This window comes from Rhinopithecus roxellana, chromosome 7 (genome assembly GCF_007565055.1).
Source record: "Rhinopithecus roxellana isolate Shanxi Qingling chromosome 7, ASM756505v1, whole genome shotgun sequence".
In the NCBI taxonomy this organism is placed as follows: domain Eukaryota; kingdom Metazoa; phylum Chordata; class Mammalia; order Primates; family Cercopithecidae; genus Rhinopithecus; species Rhinopithecus roxellana.
The window spans coordinates 95,146,533-95,166,770 of record NC_044555.1 but is presented as its reverse complement, the minus strand read 5'-3'; the positions used below and the strand labels follow the sequence as shown (position 1 = coordinate 95,166,770).

The following is a 20,238-nucleotide window of genomic DNA, read 5'->3' as shown; positions in this document are numbered from 1 at the left end:
GGGTTGTGATGGTAGTAGAGGCCCAGGACTGTTGAGAGTGGAAAAAAGTTAAAACTCTGTTCTCTCCTTAGCACTACTTAGGTACAGTCAAGGCCCAGAGCAGACTGTCCTTGAGTAGAGTTGCAAAATAAAATTGGGATCCCCTGTCCTTGACAGTTTTGCAACTGAATGTTAGGCCTCTGGCCTGCTTTGTGTCATCTTCATCTTAAATTTATGGGACTTTGAAATTAACCTATGGACTAGTTGACCCTGAAAATCCAGGGTTGTAGAAGGAAGAACCTTTCATTTTCCTAGGGATGGGCTTTAATGGCACATAGATCTTGGGTAATAAGGACATGGAAACATTTGTGTTTAATGTACTTAATCTTTGCAGGGTGAAAAGGGTGACATTGGCCTGCCAGGCCCAGATGTTTTCATCGATATAGATGGTGCTGTGATCTCAGGTGCAACTTCTCATTAATTTGAGTAGAAAATAAAGACAGGAAGTTAAATCCTCTATCCCCTGTAATTATTAAAGGATACTTAGTTACTCGATTGTTGCTAAACTTGACACACCCAAGAGCCCCTCATGGCTCCTGAACTTGGGTAATAAAGCTAACTCCAATCTCTTGGGCAGAGAAGCCAAGCCCAGCACCCTGTTTTTGTGTTGAGTCCACTAAGCCTAGGATTTGGGTCTGCCTGGGCCTGAATTTGGTGAAAATGGTTCTCCTGGCGATGCTTTGGGAAGGATGGATAACCACCCCCCCACTGGGCTGACTTCAGTTTGATACTATGGAATACTCAGGGCCTCATGTAGGTGATTCCATGCATGCTTGAGCTTGACAATTTCATAGGAAGTGGAAAAGTACCTTTGGTTAGGGGAGCAAGTGGCTGAGAGCCCTCGAGAGTGTGATGCTTAGAAAGTCTGTCTTCATCTCTCCTTGTCCTAGTTATTGTGTGTGCCCAACTCTTCCCTTTACCTTCTCCAAATATTGAGATGCCCAGTATCTCCAGCTACTTCTTGTTTGACCAAAGGCTTCTACTGTAGTGACTCTTCCATGGGTCTTCCCACTTATCCCTCTCCTCTCATCCTCTAAGGCCCATGCCCGGTTTGGTATTAATATTTGACAGTGGCTTCCTGTGTGCCATTCACAGGAAACATATATGTGTAACATAAATAGTGGACTTCAACATCTTAATCCAAATGGTAGACATTTTAGGCATTACAGCGGATTAGTGGTAGAAGAAGAAGAAGTACTTACCAGAGCTTACCACGAAAGGCAGGCCGTGGCCAGGCCAATTCTTAATACACTAATGTTGGCTCCAGAAGGCCCCTTGGCTCCAGAAGACCAATTATCATGTGAGGCCATTAGCATGAGAGACTTGGGAAGGGCAAGAAAGGCACTTCTAATGCCAGGACAGCTCCCTGCACCTCTTCTTGAGCATTTTGTAGCATCTGTGGGCCTCCTCTGCCTTTATTTACTGCTGTCTTTCATTACGATGCCAGGTAATCCTGGAGACCCTGGTGTACCTGGCCTCCCAGGCCTTAAAGGAGATGAAGGCATCCAGGGCCTGCGTGGCCCATCTGGTGTCCCTGGCTCACCAGCATTATCAGGTAAAAACAAAAACAAAAAACAAAAAACTAACCCATCTCCTGTGCAGATCAGTCATCTATACACTGTGGTTCCTAGCATTCCCTTCTGTACCTCTGGGTTGGGGCACACACCTAGCCAAAGTCAAAGAAGAGGTACACTATAGTCAGTAGTTTCCCGACTGCCAGCCCAAGGCTAACGTATGTGGGGATAGGGAGGGCCTGGGTGAGCAGCTTTTGTTTTTGGCTTAAATAATGTATCATAGCTGGACAGGCAATCCTAGACTGTCACTGAGGTTTGCAGCAACAAGAGGGGTCCTGGGTTGAGTTGCTGGAGCTTTGTCACCCTCCTGTGGATGTGCCATCCCAGTTGATGCTTGCCAAGAGGGGCTAGCAAAAGCCCAGATGAAGATTTGTACCCAGAACCTTGCTGTGGGTTTCAGCCAGGTACTGAATGGTCCCAGGATCCTGTGGGTAACACTCTTGAACTAATCACATCCATATGTCATTCTATAGTGACATGTGGAAAAAGGCATGCCAGAGTCTGGGATACAGTGATGCCCCAGATATAAAGCTCAACTTTTACTTTTAAAGTCACCAGTTTCTAAATTCCTTGGAGATGGGCTGCTGTGAGGATACCTATGGTTTTAAAGCAGTCACCTGGAAATGGTACAGGTGGCCCCAGCACCAAGTTGGGAAAAAATCAAGAAGTAAAAGGCTAGAGGCCCAGATTTTCCTCTCAGGTTTGCCACTGAGAAATGCTGGGCCCCTGATCATGTTTCCTCTCTTCTTTGGGTCTCAGTTTCCCAAGAGATTAGGCTAATTGATCCCTAAGGATCCTTCTAACTCTGATGCAAGAGAAGGGCAAATGCTTCCCTAAATTCTTCCTTGGATTTGTTTCCAACATATGCCACAGATAGGAATACTCCAGAGAGTGGGGTGATATAATGAGCATTTGTGTGTGGGCTTATTTTTCCAGGTGTCCCAGGAGCCCTAGGGCCTCAGGGATTTCCAGGGCTGAAGGGGGACCAAGGAAACCCAGGCCGTACCACAATTGGAGCAGCTGGCCTCCCTGGCAGAGATGGTTTGCCAGGCCCACCAGGTCCACCAGGCCCACCTAGTAAGTTACTCATTTCTCTTTTTGGTCTCAAGACTCAGATTTAATCCAGATTGCAGAACAGTCATGATTTTTGAGGGGGCATCTCACAGGTGAAACAGCTAAGCCAGGATACACATGATAATTGCAGAGGGGCAGCCATGAAGGCCCCATCGTCTCTGAGTCAGATCCCTGCCTCTACCAGTTATTGATAACAGCAGAGTGTTCTCCATCAAGGAACAAGCAAACTAGGGCCTAATGTCTTCCAAGTTTTGTACCCATTCCCACTCTATCTTTCACTGTTCTCAGCCTTTAAGTCTGTTTTTTCAGCTCATAAAGAAGCAGCATTGGTTATTTTGAACTTGCCCTGGTCCACAAGGCTCCAATGGGGTGGGCTGAGAGACTGAGAAAAAAAGAAGCCAAGCCTGGACCCTTGAGGTGGCTGCTAAAAGCCTACACAGGGCTTGTCCTTCTTAGATCTCCTACTTGAGTGTGAGATTCTAGATTCTGAGAGAAAAGCTGGAAATGCTGCCCAGAATGTTTCTTTGTACCTTAAAGCCCATATCCACTGCAGCTTGCACCTCTTTCCTCTTTTGTCCTAAGGGGGGGTTCTGGGGTAGACATTGGTACTGCTGAGTTTTAAAAGCTACCTTGTTCATTCCTCTAACCCCACTGTCTAGTACAGTGCCTGGAACATAATGGACATTCCATAAATATTAGTAGAGTGAATTGAGCCAACAGAGGTCCTGTTGACTCCTTGCTGCAGATTTGGGGTCCCGGTCTTGAATTTTATTTTTTTGTCTCTGCTCTGGTTGTTGAGCCTCAAGGACTTGGGCCTCGGTGATTGAGCTGCTGTGGTGAGTCAGGGAAGTCATCAGGCTTATACAAGCTGCTAATCCTTTATCTTTTTTTTACCCAAAGGTCCAGAATTTGAGACCAAAACTCTACACAACAAAGAGCCAGGGTTCCCTGGTCTCCGAGGAGAACAGGGTCCAAAAGGAAACCCAGGCCTCAAAGGAATAAAAGGTGATTTTGTCCCCTTGAGTCTCTTGGTCCTCCAAACTCCTTAGAGAAGGCTTTATGGGGAATGAGAAAACCAACAGCCTGGGGAGCCTAAACAGAAGCAATTGTGGATCTTGTTTGGGGCTTTGATTATAGGATTGTTAGAAGTGCTATATTTGGGTCTCTAAGACTGAGGCTGGCAATGGAGGTCACACAGGACCAAGTTGTTCGCAGGCTTCTTTTTCTTTCTCCTCTACCTGCAGCCCAGGCTGTTAACCAGTGCATGCTGCTACCCCTCCCAGGTTGCAAGACCAAGGATGTAAGCCACTTATTACCTTCAGCCTTAAGCAAAGTGCTCTGAACAGGTCAAGACCTGGGACTCTGAAAAACCCAACTGGCTCCAGGAAAACAACCCTAGCCCCCACTGGTGTTGGAGAACTGATCAATGACCGCAGCTGCCTTTGGGTCATTTCCCCCTTCTGTCACTTACTGTGAGGGGAAGATGCTCAATAAGTCAATTCATTATGGTTGTGGCCTAGGCCAGGGTGGAGGAAGAAGTGAAACTACTGACTGGAGAGGGGTTTTGGGATGGCCTAGGGTTCAGTTATTCAAGATCTCTAGGAATGAACTGCTTTCCTCAGGCTCAAACAGAGAAGTTCTAACTTACTCCTCTCCTTTCTCATTGCTCTGTCATAAAATGTCATTACCTAAGTATATAGAGGCTGGTTAAGAAATGCCTGAAAGCTTATTCTCTACGATTCAGGTCCCAGGCAAACTATTTGATGGAAAAGGGCATTAAATTAACTTAGATGTTAATTTTGGCCCTTACCTAACTCACTACAAAGCTGGTGTATTTCTTGATACCATTCACAGTCCTAAAAGAGGGACATTTCTGATGCTTCCCATTCTGTATTTCCATGAAGCTGAAAGATTTTCTCTAAGTATGGAATAGTGATAGGGATTCTCAAACTTCATTACACATGAGAATCACCCAGGGGAAGTTATTAAAAATTAGATTATTTGGTCTGGCCTCCTGAGACTGAGCGATTAGGACTGAGATAGGGCCCAGCAAGCTGCCTTATAAGCAACCATCACAGGTGACTGATGTAGGATCACACTCAAGAAATACTAATCTGAAGAACAGACTATTCTCTTAGAGTTTTAGGAATCATCAGTTTTCTAAAAGTAAGAAGGGGCCCTTCAGAATCTTAGGAAACTCAGAGTCACCGATGTTGGCACCAATTCTCATTTTCCAGACAATAAGCAAGGAAGATATAGGGAGTTGGACCATAGTGCTAGTGACTCCTTGATACCTCTTCAAAGGTGCTTTGTTGAAATCCCTCTCATTATTTATTTGGCATTTGTCTCAACGTGTACAAAAATATGTACACATTTGTGTCATGTGTACAAAAGTCAGGTGAAAAGACATTTTGGTAAAAAAAAATCTTTGAGCGGCTTGAATTCCAGACTCTCAGCTAGTTAGTATAGGTCAGTGGTTCTCAACTACGGCTATACTTTAGACTTACTGATGGCTGAGCCTCATCCCTGACTAATAAAATCTGAACCACTAACACAGGCATACTCTGCTGGAGAGTAAACCAAGTTCATTTGAGTGTGTTCTCTGCAAGCCTTCAGATTGCCTCCATGGAGTTGTTCAAGTCACAAATAACCACTATCAATTCTTCATTCTTCTTAGAAAAAAAAAAAAATGACCCACTTCGTTCTATGTTGTCTTTTTCTCCCAGGAGACTCAGGTTTCTGTGCTTGTGACGGTGGTGTTCCCAACACTGGACCACCCGGGGAACCAGGCCCACCTGGTCCACGGGGTCTCATAGGCCTTCCAGGCCTTAAAGGAGCCAGAGGAGATCGAGGCTCTGGGGGTGCACAGGGCCCAGCAGGGGCTCCAGTAAGTCTTGCCAAACTTTGACCCTGAGGAAGCAATGGAATCTTTCTAGTGCCCTTCAATCCCCCCAATTACTTTTCTAAAGTGCATACAAGAGAGATGGGATTAAAACAAAGTTTTGGGGTTTTGATCTACAACAGGAAGTCTAACTATAGAGCGTCTTAAAGTCCTTCTGCTTTAACCTGCCTATTTTCCCTTCTCTCTTTCCCCACTTTCTTCCTTCCACAACATTGTTTACATTTGCCTAGCAATGTGCTGGCTCATGAAGATAAAATAAGAATTAAGGTGAGGTTTCCATCTTCAAAGATTTCAAAATTTACAAAAGGTGCAGAAATAAATGGGCAACTGTTATTCAAGATTACAACATAATCAGGTCTATAACAGTGCCACGGTTCTGCTCTAAGTCATAATGCTAAGTGCCAGAATTCTATGAAGTCTGCACCTTCTGACTCCTCCCTCTTCTGTCTTTGTCAGGGCTTAGTTGGGTCTCCGGGTCCTTCAGGACCCAAAGGAAAGAAGGGGGAACCAATTCTCAGTACAGTCTCAGGAATGCCAGGGGATCGCGGTGATTCTGGCTCCCAGGGCTTCCCTGGTATAATAGGAAAACCAGGCAACGACGGAGTACCAGGTCTACCAGGTCTGCCAGGACTTCCGGTAAGTTGATCGTTCCTGGGTGATTAGCTCTACAGATCTTTACACCTGACTTTGTTGGGGGGTCTGATGGCCACTGGACCATGAAACAGGGAAGAACAGAGTCTAGAGCACCTTGTCCCGCCTCTGCCACTGAAACTTTTTGCTTTTTGCTTTTCCTTTATGTAAAGTGGGAATCATTTTCTCAGAATGGATCATTGTCTCATTTGATAAATGCTAGTAACACCTGACCATATGACTTAGAAATACTTCAGCTTCTCAGCGACTTTTCTCCTCAAGTAATCTAGCCACTTTCTGTGATCTCTAGGGTTGTTATTATCCTGCTCATTTCTTCCCCTGTTTCCTCACCCCTATCCAGAAACTTTTGCGTTGTTAGATCATCCAGAGGAGACAAGATTCATATCCACTAACTAAAGTCAGAGGAGACTGATTGATAAACTATGATGATGATAGATAATTTTAACAAAACACAAAGCATTGGTCACACTGGCTACCTCTTTCTTGTAGTCAGAGGACTGTCCAGATAAACCTCTGAGTTGAATTTTCATTCTTTTTTTTATGTGTTGTCTAGGGTGATGGTGGGCAGGGCTTCCCAGGTGAAAAGGGGTTACCTGGACTTCCTGGTGAAAAAGGCCATCCTGGTCCACCTGGCCTCCCGGGAATTGGGTTACCAGGACTTCCTGGACCCCGTGGGCTTCCTGGAGATAAAGGCAAGGATGGATTACCGGGACAACAAGGCCCTCCTGGATCTAAGGGTGAGTCATAGAATCAGATGGCTTTGGACTTGGAAATTTGACCCCTTGTAGAGTGGATATGACCCAGGTGCATAAAATGTATCATAAGAAAAGACTTGTCTCACCATAATCAGTACCTTCAACCCCCTGAAGGATTTGCATGTGAAAAAAAGTATTATGATTGTATTGTGGTAAGCTTAGGGGACAGAATAATACAGATTTCCACTCTGCTTAGTGAAGGACTTCCTACCAAAGCAGTCTGAAAATGTAACAGAGCTACCGAGGGAGGTTATGAGCTCATAATCCCTGGAAGAGTTCAAGAAGAAGATGGATGACCACTTATTGCAAATGTCATCAAAGCAATGAGTGGGAGATTGGACAAGGTGCCCTCTAAATTGTGTGGTAATATCATTAGCTAGGAAAAACCTTTCCTCAACTCATGGAATCTCAGATTGGGCAGAAATCTAGTTGCATATAGTCTAATCCCCATTTTATCCCTTAACTCCTTCTTCTTTATATAACTTCTTTTTCTACTTGAATTTTAGGAATTATGTGTAACAGTCCTGCTTATAGTTTATGAAGGTGCTGTGCTAATAACTAGTCTTCAATACAGCCAGAACAGCTGCTCATCCCAACTTCTGGGTTTCCACAACTTCTATGCTTCCATTAGTGACACCACACTTATAATAATCTGAAGTTTAAAATTTTGAGATTATCTCTTATTTCCTTTGCAATTCCTCTTATATTCTTTCCTTCTCTTCTTGCTACTAAACTCTCATTATCTCATGCCTAGGTTTTCAAATACCTATAGGCTTGTTGGAATAAGTGGGTGGTTGGATGGATGGATGGATGGATGGATGGATGGATGGATGGATAAGTGAGTGAATGACAACAACTTCCTAAGTAGTTTTTACATTCAATTCTATTATGAACACTGCAGCCAATCTGTAAAGTGCCAATATCATCATGTAACTCCCCCAGTTCAAAGCCACATATGGTACCAATTGAATAGAGATCATATAATGTCCAAACTCCTCAACCTGGAATTCAGAAGTCTCCAAACATGGATACAACCAACCTTTTCAACCTTATATAATGCTCTTAATTGAAACAAAAAAACTAAGATACCAGTCTTCTTCATTGTACCCAAACACAATGTGTTCACTTCCAGCTTCAAGATTTTGCCATGTTGCCTTTTTCTGGAGTGCTGTTCCTCTTTGTGTAGTCATATCATATGCCTCTTTCAGGGTTCAAGATAAACCCCACTTCTTCCATTAAGCTTTCCCTTGGCCTCCACAGTATGTCATTGCTACTTAAATTATATATCTCCTTCCATTAATGCTTTTACTTTCCCCAACTGCATTGTAAGTCTCTTGATACTAGGAATGGTAATACTTCTTAGAGTCTCTTTACATGCCTAGCATAGTGCAGTGTTCCATAGGAGACTGATATTTATTTGCAGAAGAAAGAGCCTTCCCAATAACGAAGGGGCTATTTCTTAAACATATTTCTCCTGTTTCCACCTTATCATCTTGAAGAATTACAATAAAAGAAGACAGGATACCAGGTCTTGCAAAATTTTATTTATTTCAAAATCTATTTTTGTGATTCGGTGTAATAAGGTTGATGGTACAGGTTAAAACTTGATAATTCAAGATTCTTAAAACCGAGTCAATATTTCATTTAACAAATTAATTATTGTGAAGGTTGTAAGGACATTTTCCTTTTTTTTTTTTTTTTTTTTTTTTTTTGATGAAGTCTCACTCTCACCCAGGCTGGAGTGCAGTGGCATGATGTTGGCTCACTGCAACCTCTGCCTCCTGGGTTCAAGCGATTCTCCTGCCTCAGCCTCCCGAGTAGCTGGGATTACAGGCACCCTCTACCACACCTGGGTAATTTTTGTATTTTTAGTAAAGACACGCTTTCACCATGTTGGCCAGGCTGTTCTCAAACTCCTGACCTCAAGTGATCCATGTGCCTCAGCCTCCCAAAATGCTGGGATTACAGATGTGAACCTCTGCTCCTGGCCATAAGGATTTATCAAATAAAATCATTCTGCCTGTTGGAAGTCCTAGTGTTAGCTATAGCTTTGCTTCTAGCTCTGTTCCCAGAGACATTACTCATGGTCATTCTACTGCTCCTCCCCTAATTGGGTCTTCACTGTAGATTAAACCATTTTGCAAGCAACAAGGTTTTAAACTGAGTTATAATAACATGACACTTATAAACTTACACACTTCCAAGTCTTCTGGCTATTATCAACATTTTAACTATTTGAGAACCTGCTGAGTGAACAGAAGGAAGCTTGCAGGACAATCTGTATCCCAAATATCACTAGTCCCTGGACACAGAAAGTTCTTAGGAATATGATATGGTAAGCTATAGCCTGGGAGATGCCTTATGCAGAAAATGTTTGTCTTATTCCATTTTCTGTTGCTACAACAGGATATCTGAGACTGGGTAATTTACAAAGAAAAGAGGTTTATATAGCTCATGATTCTGAAGGCTAGGAAGTCCAAGATTGGGCAGCCCATCAGTTGAGGGCCTTGTGCTTCTTCAGCTCATTGTGGAAAGCAGAAGAGCACATGCAAAAGAGTCCAAACACTAAAAGCAACCTTGCTTTATAACAGCCTGCTCCTGTGGGAACAAATCCATTCCCTTGAGAAATAACCCAGTCTCCCGAGAAAGAGATTAACCCATCCTAACAACCTAATTACCTCTCAGAAGCACCACCTCCCAACACAGCCACTCTGGAAACCAAGTCTCAACATGAGTTTTGGTGGAGACAAATCATATTCAAACCATAACCATGTCCTTCTTGCAGTACGAAAAGTTTCAAGAAATTACTTTAATAAAGAGCATTAGCTTTCTTTTTCTATGACAACCAAATATACTTCTTCAAACCTACCTTTTTTTCTGCACAGTTTTAAAAACAAATAACCTGTGGTCCCCCAACATTTGCATTGTAGCCATTTCTGTTGCTAGAAAAAAATTAAGATGCTATTCCTGAATGTGCCCACTCCAATCAGTGGTAGCCCAGACTAGGACAGCTGCATTGCCAGGAAAGAGGATGTAATCATCAGAAGCCTTTCAGCCTACTAGTGTGAATTATTAAAAACTTTGGGCAAGCAGACAACTGGCTGTTTCCAAAGAGGCTCTGTTCCAGATGCTTATAGTAATCAATCACCCTGGTTATTACTGAACTGTGGTGACTGTGTGCTTGATCTCATGTGGGTACCAGTGCTCTCCACTCAGTTCAGACAGGGGATTTTGTTGGTGGGTATATCTGGGCTGCTGAGAAGACTTCCCTTGGGCCTCAAGGAACTTCTGTCCCAGTTAAATTTTCTTCTTCACTTGATTGCTCTAGGTGACTGCTGCTGCAGAGAGAAGGTTGGTAAAGGAGACTTAGACACAGAGAGAGGTGAGAGCTAGCTAGGTCTACAAGCTCTCAGACACTGGTCTTAGCCAAACATCCCTTTTTTGTTTACCTTTGTCTCAGATAGTCACGATGGCCTGAGCACCACACTGGATGCCCTGTTTGGGGAGCAGGGAGCCTAAGGCTGGGATGCAAAGGCTGACACCAACACTGCTTCAGAGGCTCCTTAGCACATACCTCTTACAGCAGGCAGTACGGGATTGAGTGGGCATGCCGTCTCTGAGAGGGGCTGACTTCCTTCACCATGCATGTCGATGGCTTGGCTGACCTCTATCTTAAGCAAATTCATTTTCCAAACTTTACTGGGGCCATAATCTGCCTTGAGAGGTACCTGAAAGGATTCACACATGTCTGAACTTTACTCATTGGGCCCAGAACAAATTGAGATGTTAGAATCTTGGGAACCAGAGACTCTTTTTATTCTGAAAATGGATTTGGGCATTAATGGGAAAAATTGTGAATAATTAGCTCATTTGTTGGAATTACTAAACAGAACATGGGTAGAGGCAGATTTCTGCTTTGTTGAGAAGGCTCTGAATTCAGGAATGTAAAGTAGAAGACAGTATAAAGGAAAAGAGCCAGATACCAGTATGACTTGAAGTCCTTCCGTCTCACCATTTTGAACCTCTGCTTACAATACACAAGTGTGGTGTGGCACACAGGTGTGAGACAAAATTACTGAGAGAAATATGCCATTGATTTCCTCTGGTTTCTAACCATCTTTCCTTTGACCATTATTTTTCTCATCCTGGAACCTTTCCAGATGCCTGTCCTCAGCTTCATCTTCTAAAGGCTTTGTTTTTATCTGGCTGTCACAGATGAAAAGAAGCAATTAAATCAGTCTGATAAATTAAGGATGAATGGCTTAATATTTGGACCCAGCCCAGGGATATTTTTATTTTACTAAGTTTGTTTCCTAAGACATAAAACAATGGAACTGTAATGTTAGAGTTTGACACATTAGAGCCAATGGGCTATTGAGATTGTTGAGGGCAGGAGAGTCTTTTGCAGGATCCCTCTCATGATACACCCTCTGGAGGAAATTCTTCAGCCTAACTCAAAGAGCCCAGGCCTGAGCTAAGCACAAGGTTGAAAACCCCCTCCCAGTGAAGCATCTCACCACAAAGTGCTGGCCTGTAGAGCATATTTCCATAGTAGGGAAATAACTATCAGAAATAGCTCTGTCATCTTGATGTCTGGTAGGATGGAGGTGGGTTTGACCACCTACGGAGGAGGATCCAGGCCTATAGCCTTCTGTTCACCTCTGGAAATATGACTATAGAAACCTGAAGTCTGGAAGGCAGAAAGTGCTGCCCAGACTACAAGCACTGTCACTAACCTGGCGATGGCCTTGCAGGAGCTCTACTGAGTACTCATTCTTACGTAAGATAATAGTTCAAGATAATAAGAACTATTATTAATTGAGCATGTACCAGAGTGCTAGACACTGTGCTAAGTGCTAGTAGCACAGTTTCATGTAATCCTCACAAACACTATATGAGAAAAGTAGAAGTAGTTCCCATTTTGCCATGAGGCTCAGAGAGGTTTAAGTATCTTGTTCACGCAGCTGGTTAGCAGCAGAACTAGGATACCAGCTAAGGTCTGTGGCTTCAGAGTCCAACTTGTTAACCAATACATTATACTGTTCAATTCCCAATCTTGATTTAGGAAAATAGAAGTGGGATCAGGGGAGGAATGCCAGTGAGTTCAGTAAGCAGTTTGAATCATAAGCTGTGTACATATTTTTCAGAAATGTAATTTGTGATTTAAATACAGGCAAAAGCTATAGATGTGTATTAAAACTGTTGGCTCTGTAGTTTAAAGCAGACCTTGGGGGATTGTTTTAATGAATAGGCAAGACTTATGTAATTAGCATATCAATTGTTTGTAAATGGCACTTGAGGGAGCCCGCAAACAATTTGTTCACCAGTATTTTATTAAACCTCCCCTCTGTGATCTTATAGACTCTTTTTATTTGCATTATGAATGGGCAAAGGAGAATTTGCTAGGGGAAGGGCTATGCATGCCAATTTTGACATCTTGAATATTGAAATTGCTACTTTTTCTCTTCGAGTAGCAGAGTTGACAGTTTCAAATAAGGAGCTGAGGAAAGGGTCACCACTTGCCTGTCATGGACAAGAAAGCGGTCTTAAGTGTTTGCATAGTACAGACATACTGGTACATTTGACCAAGGACAATCAATAGGTTTCAGTAGATCCCAAATGAAGTGCATCAAAAGAACCCAGTGGTTTGGGGAAAACCTCATTCCAAAGAAATGGTAAATATGAGAACTTGAGGGATCTTGGTTTCAAACCCTCCAATCTAGTCATATAAGCATAATGCACCCTTAGGACTAATCCCCAACACCCATCCTAGGGAGAGGCTCTATCTGTGGGCAGGGTGAGTAGGCAATTGCTGTTTGCTGCTGTTCCTGCACAGGCAATCTCTAAGAAACCTTGTTAGGCAACATCTGCTGCATAGGTGACTGTTTGCCCACTGGGCCTCAGTGGTTCGGTAAGTGATATCCTAGCATTTGGACACTAGGAGCATTCTCATCTGTAAGCAATTGTACTGGGTGTAACTCCCCAGAGCTAATGATGCCAAGGTTTTCCTATGTGGGCTCCCAGCTGCTGAGTTGGAAGAACTTGGCTGTCCCATTAAATGGAATAGAAGTAAAGGAACGTACTAGGGAGAAATCTTCCCTGACTCAGTGGGTTCACTGAATGCATACATGTTACCATTTACAGGAATCACCCTGCCCTGTATTATTCCGGGGTCATATGGTCCATCAGGATTTCCAGGCACTCCCGGATTCCCAGGTATGGAATGAGGCCAGAGAAAGCCACTAAACACTCTTGTAAGGGCCATGAGGCAAAGGAAGCAGAGGATAGCCCAGTAGTATTTGGGGATCCACATTCCTCCTGAGGGCAGCCTTGAGGATTGAGGAAACAGGATGGCTGCTGGAGAGGGCAGTGTGGGGAGGTGAGATGAGGAGAGGCTCTCCAAGTTACTGGGATTCGTGACTGAATATCACAAATCATACCCAGCACCCTGACTTTCCTTTCCCCTCACTGCTTACATTTGGGTTTTCAGGCCCTAAAGGGTACCGAGGCCTCCCTGGGACCCCAGGCCAGCCTGGATCAAGTGGAAATAAAGGAAAGCCAGGGAGTCCAGGATTGGTTCATCTTCCTGAATTACCAGGTAAGAAAAGGAGTGTCTCCTCACCTGCTTCTTTGTGTGTATGTGTGTGTGTGTGTGTGTGTGTGTGTGTGTGTGTGTGTGTGTGTGTGTATTTGGGTTGTGGTAGCCCTCTGCCAATTACAGGAAGTCAAGTTTGCTCTCTGGTGTAGGTAGGATGGTTTAATTTTATACCCAGGCAAGACACAGCACACAGCCATAGAATGACAGCATATTACAGCAATAAGGACCATTCAAAATCAGCTGGGGCAACCGCTTAACTTTCAGATGAGTAAACTGAGGCCCAGATGGGAAATGACTTGTCTGAGATGACACTAATGACTAATAAACCACTAATGACAGAGGTGTAACTCTGCCAGGTTGTCTGCCAGTTCTATGAGTTTCCTGGATCAACTCCTTAAGGGTCAGTGAAAGAGAATGAGATCAGTCAGAGGGAAGCTGTCCATTTCTATCCCTTTTCTCACACTCTCTTGTTCCAACTTGAGCTTCATGATTCTTCACTGTACCAGTGGTCCTCAAACTGTACTCCATGGGCCAGCATTAGAATCACCTGGGAACTTGATAGAAATGCAAATTATCCGCCTCTCCACAGGATCTGCTGATCATAACCTCTGGGGATGGGCCTGGTAATCTGTGTGTTATCCCAGATGATTGTGATGCTTGTTCAGGTTTGAGAACCGCAACTGCTCTAGGGCTTGGGGCTCATCTTGGACCATGTGCTCCAGGGTCCCCTCCACTACCCTCTCCCCACCCAAGAAGAGGGAGGCATGTCAGCAGAAGCTGGAGAACTCCAGAAGAGGTTGAGCTTTTCTTAGGATGCTATGGGGTGGCGCGTGTTCTTCGACAACTATAGGACCCTCAGGAACAGGTTGTGGACCTCCACCCACAGCCCCACCTCCCAGAACTAGAACCTCCTCCAGGTCGCAGGGCCCAGTCCCTGCCTCTGCACAAGGCCTCGCAGGAACAGAGACTCCTGACCTTCAAGAGAAGTGACATATATTATTAATATGTTAACTTTCATATTAGAAAAATCTGTCTCAGAGATCTGTACCCAGACAAATTGCTTCTCAACAGCCATGGTCTTTTATGTTCATCTTTTTACATTTAGGATTTCCTGGACCTCGTGGGGAGAAGGGCTTGCCTGGGTTTCCTGGGCTCCCTGGAAAAGATGGCTTGCCTGGGATGATTGGTAGTCCAGGTTTACCTGGTTCCAAGGGAGCCACTGGTGATATCTTTGGTGCTGAAAATGGTGCTCCGGGGGAACAAGGCCTACAAGGATTAACAGGGGACAAAGGACTTCTTGGAGACTCTGGCCTTCCAGGACTCAAGGGTGACTCTTTTTGCCCCAATTATTGAACAATCTACAGAATGCCTTATATTAATTTGTATACTTCCATGAATACTTGCATGAATCTGGGGTGATGGTTTAATTAAGGGGTTAAAATGAAATATTTTATTCTGTCCCTTCCTTTTGTGAAATTTTCCTTAAATGGCCTGAGCCAACTTTACTGTCTTAGTAATTCCAAAAGTGACCATAACTAATAGTCAAATTTCTTGCAAAGACTGGCTTACCGCTGGGAATAGCAACAAGGCTGGAGCTGAGAAGACAGTGGCACCTGGGATGTGTCCTGGAAGTTGGTTTGCTGACCCACTCACTGCTATCTCTCCAAGTTGTGATCACTTGCCCTTCTCTTTTATCAGGTGTGCACGGGAAACCTGGCTTGCTAGGCCCCAAAGGTGAGCGGGGCAGCCCTGGAACACCAGGACAGGTGGGACAGCCAGGCACCCCAGGATCTAGTGGTCCGTATGGCATCAAGGGCAAATCTGGTCCCCCAGGAGCGCCAGGCTTCCCAGGCACCTCAGGTAGGTCCTTCAGAGGAGGAGTCCCACCTTGACAGACTTCAGCTAGGCCCTGGGCCCAGATGCGCTGGAGGGGGGCAATAGCAGTAGTGGGACATGGTCAGAATTTAGAATGAGACTTGACTTTCCTAAGCTCTCAAGTTTCAAATCTCAAGTCACCCTTCTAGTACAAAGCAGAACAGATTGCTGCAGGTTAGCTTCCAAACTATTGCCACAAATCTTTCCCCTCCCCCAGCCTCCTCCATGGCCTCATGCCCAGTTTTCAGGTTTCAACTCTCCCAGCCTCCCCAGTTAGAGAAGCCACCCTCATCGTTGAGGGAGTCTAGTCCATCTCCACTGCCTTCACTGGGGCTGTGAGCAGCCTGCTTTTGGTTGGGGAGAAACTCGAGCAGTGTGACCACACCAGCAGCCTGCCTCTCAGGCGAGTGTGCCTCCAAGGACCCACTGCCAAGCGTCTTTTACTCAGCAGTGGGGCCTGACACTTCCTGCTTCCAGACTTGTGTTTACAGCTTTGCCTTTTTCTTGCACTACCCTCCACAACCTGCTTCGGTGACTGCACCATTCCCAGCCGCCCCTTACTCCTGACCTAGTGACTGAAGTTGAGTTATTTGCAGAGCCGTTAATGTCCTTTTTATTCCCTTTGTCTCTCTGTGTTTCTGAGATCTTCACATAGGCTGCCTCAGTGAGAAAACACAGCACACAAGCTCACAGACTAACACCCCCACTGGCTCTGCCACTCAGGAATGTATCTGATTATACACTATAACAGGGCCTTGCTTACAAGGCCAGGGATCCCCGAGCTCCTGCTGTGGGGTTGGCTTCCATTGAATTTTTCCCTTGTTGTGGAGTCCCCTTCACAGCCTCCCATTTGAATCCTGGGGCTTGCAGCTACTTGATGCTTTTCAATCCATAGAAAGCCAAGTCAGCCATTCATTTGGGTCCTTGGGGACCCAAATACCTCTGTCGTCATTGATTTAATCCTTTCGTTTTTTAATTTCCTTGCTTTGTACCTGAACATTCCACTTTGGCAGCAGCTCAGGAGGTTAATCCCATTGACCAACTTTAAAGCGTGGTGAAAGACGTCTCAGAATACCTAGGAGACCAAATGGGCCTTGTGGGTTTCTACAGTACTTGGCACTAGGGGGTCTTTCAACCTTAATGCCAAGGAACTGGCTGACTTAACTGATTGCTTGAGGGATTAAAAGGGCAGCCCTGTATCCAAGGCTCCCTGGGAGGCTGAAACAACAGCTCAGCTTTAACCTCTACTTCACCGATTGGCTCAGGAAACAGCCATTGTAGTGTGATTCAGACTGGAAGTACCAGGAAACTGGAGCCTACTTGCCACCCCGGCTTCCTAGAGCTCCATTCAGGGGCTAAAGTGTAAACCACATTCACAAAGGGACAAAAAGGGGTTTGCTGTCCCTGCCAGCTACCGTGCCATGCTGGAAGTAATAGCTATTGCTGTGGCACTCTGGGTAGCAGATGCTAATACTTCAGCCAACTGAGAACTCTGCCTGTTAGCAGTTTGCATGTGCTGTTGTTAAAGGGCCATTTACAAAACCTAACAAACCAAACCAATCAGAAGCTATGATATAGGCAGTGGCCCAGATCTGGCCAGAGCCTCACTTGACAGCTGTCCTGTGTTCTCTCCTGTGCTGATTCAGGGCATCCTGGAAAGAAAGGAACAAGAGGCGAGAAAGGCCCTCCTGGATCAATTGTAAAGAAAGGGCTGCCAGGGCTAAAAGGCCTTCCTGGAAATCCAGGCCTAATAGGGCTGAAAGGAAGCCCAGGCTCTCCAGGGGTCACTGGGTTGCCAGCCCTCTCTGGACCCAAAGGTAAGTGAAGTGATCAGTGAAGCTAAAAAGGAGCATTTCAGCTGCCCAGCTTGCTCCTTCCTCTCTGCCTAGGAATGGGAAATGGGGAGGGAGTTGGACAGGGCTTTTTGTGTCAAGATAGTTGGACAAGGCTAGTGCTAAAGGGGGACCTCTGGTCAAGGTGAGTCACTCTCACTGCCTGCTGGGTGGAACACTAGACTGAGTATTATGGTCAGCAAAGCCCTGGGCAGTACCAGCCACACTGGGTTTACTCATTTGCGTAGACCTACCATGGAGGCTGATAGCAAGGTATCAACCTTGATAGCCATTGGTAGTTGTAAAGGTGGTATCTCCATTTAAAACCAGAGAAAGTGAGTGGTTTAAGGTCACACAACTGGTTAGCAGCAGAACCAGGCTAAAGCTCATCTCCTTGCCTCCCGGCCCTAGGCTTTTTTTTTTTTTTTTTTTTTTTCTGTGTCACACATGAGCTATAACTTGGTGAATCATAAGAGAGGGGCCCACTTTTTTTTTTTTTTTTGACAGAGTTTTGCTCTTTCGAGTGAAGTGGCATGATCTTGGCTCACTGCAACCTCTGCCCCCCAGGTTCAAGCGATTCTCCTGCCTCAGCCTCCCAAGTAGCTGGGATTATAGGCGCCTGCTACCATGCCCAGCTAATTTTTGTGTTTTTAGTAGAGATGGGGTTTTGCCACATTGGCCAGGCTGGTCTCGAACTCCTGAGCACAGGTGATCCACCCGCCTTGGCCTCCCAAAGTGCTAGAATTACAGTGTGAGCCACCGTGCCCAGCTAAGAGGGGCCCACTTCTTTCCTTTGTATTGTGTAGTGCCATGTCCTTATTCAGGAAGGTAGTATAATATGTAATAAATAAGAGTTTGGTGATGACTAAGACTTTGGAATTAGAGAAACCTGGGTTTGAATTCCTTCTTTGCAACTTCCTTGCTGTGTGACTTTGGGCAAGTTACTCAACCTCTCTGAGCCTCCATTTCCTTGTATGCAAAATGGGACTAATAATAAAAGTTCTTGTTTTTCAACAGGAGAAAAGGGGTCTGTTGGATTCGTAGGTTTTCCAGGAATACCAGGTCTGCCTGGTATCCCTGGAACAAGAGGATTAAAGGGAATTCCAGGATCAACTGGAAAAATGGGACCATCTGGACACGCTGGCACTCCTGGTGAAAAGGGTGAGCTGGGGAATTGAATTCTGGAACTGCTGCCCATGCTTTTCAATATATATATTTTGTTTGTTGACTTGGTCATTCCTGAGGTTTGTACCAAACCTATGTAAGATAATAAAATTTTGGACTTCTGAATTAAGTCATTTTAAACCAAAAGACTTAATCGCCTCTGAGTTCACACTGCATGTTAGAGGCCATGTGTGCCCATTCCCAGAAGACCAGTGGAGGAGGGTTTTGAGGAGAGTCTAAAGTTGCTGATGGACTTGGGATTTGTAGAAGAGGACATACACAGAAATGTGAAGTTGGGGGAATAGGGGTGGGGAATAAGATGGAAAGGCCCCAAAAGAGGGCTGTGGTGGTATGGGAAGAAATGATGTGAAAGGTCAGCCTTTGCCTGACCCTGCATCTAAGCTCTCTTTCTCATGCTGATCTCCATCCCTGCAGGAGACAGAGGCAATCTGGGGCCAGTCGGAATACCTAGTCCAAGACGTCCAATGTCAAACCTTTGGCTCAAAGGAGACAAAGGCTCTCAAGGCTCAGCCGGATCTGATGGATTTCCAGGGCCAAGAGGTGCTGGGGCAGGGGATGGATAGGAGAAATGCTCAAGAAAGGCTTCATAACCAAACTGGGCTTCCTTCCTGAGCAAAGGCCCTGAAGTTAAGCCCCCCATCCCCAACCCCAGAGCAGCAGTGTGGCTGGCAGCAAGGAGTCCAAGAAGGCTGCCTTCCCTGGGCCTGAAGGCTGCCTGGACTTTGAGACTGCTATTTGTCATTGGCACACTGTAGAACTGAGGTTTTCAACCACAGGCAGTGGTACCCCTGGAGGAGCCTGAGTACTGTGCTGCTTTCCCAGTGTTGTAGCAGAAGCGACCCTGTTGATGCCCCATAAGAGTGAAAGCATCTCTTCCCATTTCACCTTCACCTTTGAGCTAACTGCTCCCTGAGCCTACACTTGGCCTGTGACCTGGGGCACCTGAATCTTGGTGAGCTGGGTTTTTCTTGCCCAGTATCTTTTTCCAAGTCTTTTTATTTCTTTTACAGGTGACAAAGGAGAGGCTGGTCATCCTGGGCCACCAGGCCTGCCTGGAGCTTCTGGCCTCCCAGGCACTATCAAAGGAGTTAGTGGAAAGCCAGGTCCCCCTGGCTTCATGGGAATCCGGGGCTTACCTGGCCTGAAGGGGTCCTCTGGGATAACAGGTTTCCCAGGAATGCCAGGAGAAAGTGTAAGTGTGACCAGATCTTTGTCTTTATACTAGGAAAGGCCCCCCATCTCAGGGGGATATACCCCCACTGCACACCTCTCTGATCCCAGCTTCCTTCTCAGCCCCTTCTCCCAGGACATCCTCAGAAAGAGCTCTCTCCTTGAGTTTGACAGGTCTTCCCACCCTTTCCTGAACATGTCCTCCTCTGTTCTTTTGTCACGTCTCCCTGACATGGCAGAGCCTTCTCCTGCCTTTACAATTATCCAATATCTGCCTGCCCTTCAGTCCCCAGCCCAGGCACCTTCTCCTCCAAGAGTCCCCGAGCTCCCACCATGCTACCACTCTATACTTATCACTGCTGACATCAATTCTAATTGTTTCTCTGTGTGTCTGACTTCCTCAATGAGATTGTTAGGGCTTGAGAACAAGAACTACCTTACATGCTTTTTTCTCTGCACCCCACTGCCAGCATTTCATGTTGAGCCTGACACATTGTAAGAATTCGTAAAAACTTCTTGATGTTTTGCTAGAAAGGTCTTTGAAGCTCCACAAGGTGCAACAACTAGTAAAGAATCAAGTCCA

The 20,238-nt window shown here is 45.3% G+C and overlaps 1 protein-coding gene across 5 annotated transcripts in view; it reads left to right on the top strand.

The window, feature by feature from the left end:
• COL4A6 (collagen type IV alpha 6 chain) overlaps positions 1-20,238 on the top strand; it is a 298,746-nt gene that overhangs the window by 259,324 nt on the left and 19,184 nt on the right. For 4 of the 5 annotated variants that reach the window (XM_010358971.2, XM_010358974.2, XM_010358973.2 and 1 more), the window contains exons 17-31: positions 374-443; positions 1,487-1,594; positions 2,550-2,690; positions 3,588-3,692; positions 5,414-5,574; positions 6,046-6,225; positions 6,794-6,977; positions 13,140-13,211; positions 13,486-13,593; positions 14,699-14,920; positions 15,292-15,453; positions 17,115-17,285; positions 18,318-18,461; positions 18,900-19,025; positions 19,496-19,677. In XM_010358971.2, the coding sequence (XP_010357273.2) occupies positions 374-443; positions 1,487-1,594; positions 2,550-2,690; positions 3,588-3,692; positions 5,414-5,574; positions 6,046-6,225; positions 6,794-6,977; positions 13,140-13,211; positions 13,486-13,593; positions 14,699-14,920; positions 15,292-15,453; positions 17,115-17,285; positions 18,318-18,461; positions 18,900-19,025; positions 19,496-19,677 (2,136 nt within the window). Of the gene's footprint in view, positions 1-373; positions 444-1,486; positions 1,595-2,549; positions 2,691-3,587; positions 3,693-5,413; positions 5,575-6,045; positions 6,226-6,793; positions 6,978-10,323; positions 10,378-13,139; positions 13,212-13,485; positions 13,594-14,698; positions 14,921-15,291; positions 15,454-17,114; positions 17,286-18,317; positions 18,462-18,899; positions 19,026-19,495; positions 19,678-20,238 lie in introns of all 5 variants that reach the window. The other variant, XM_010358969.2, reaches the window with a different exon arrangement.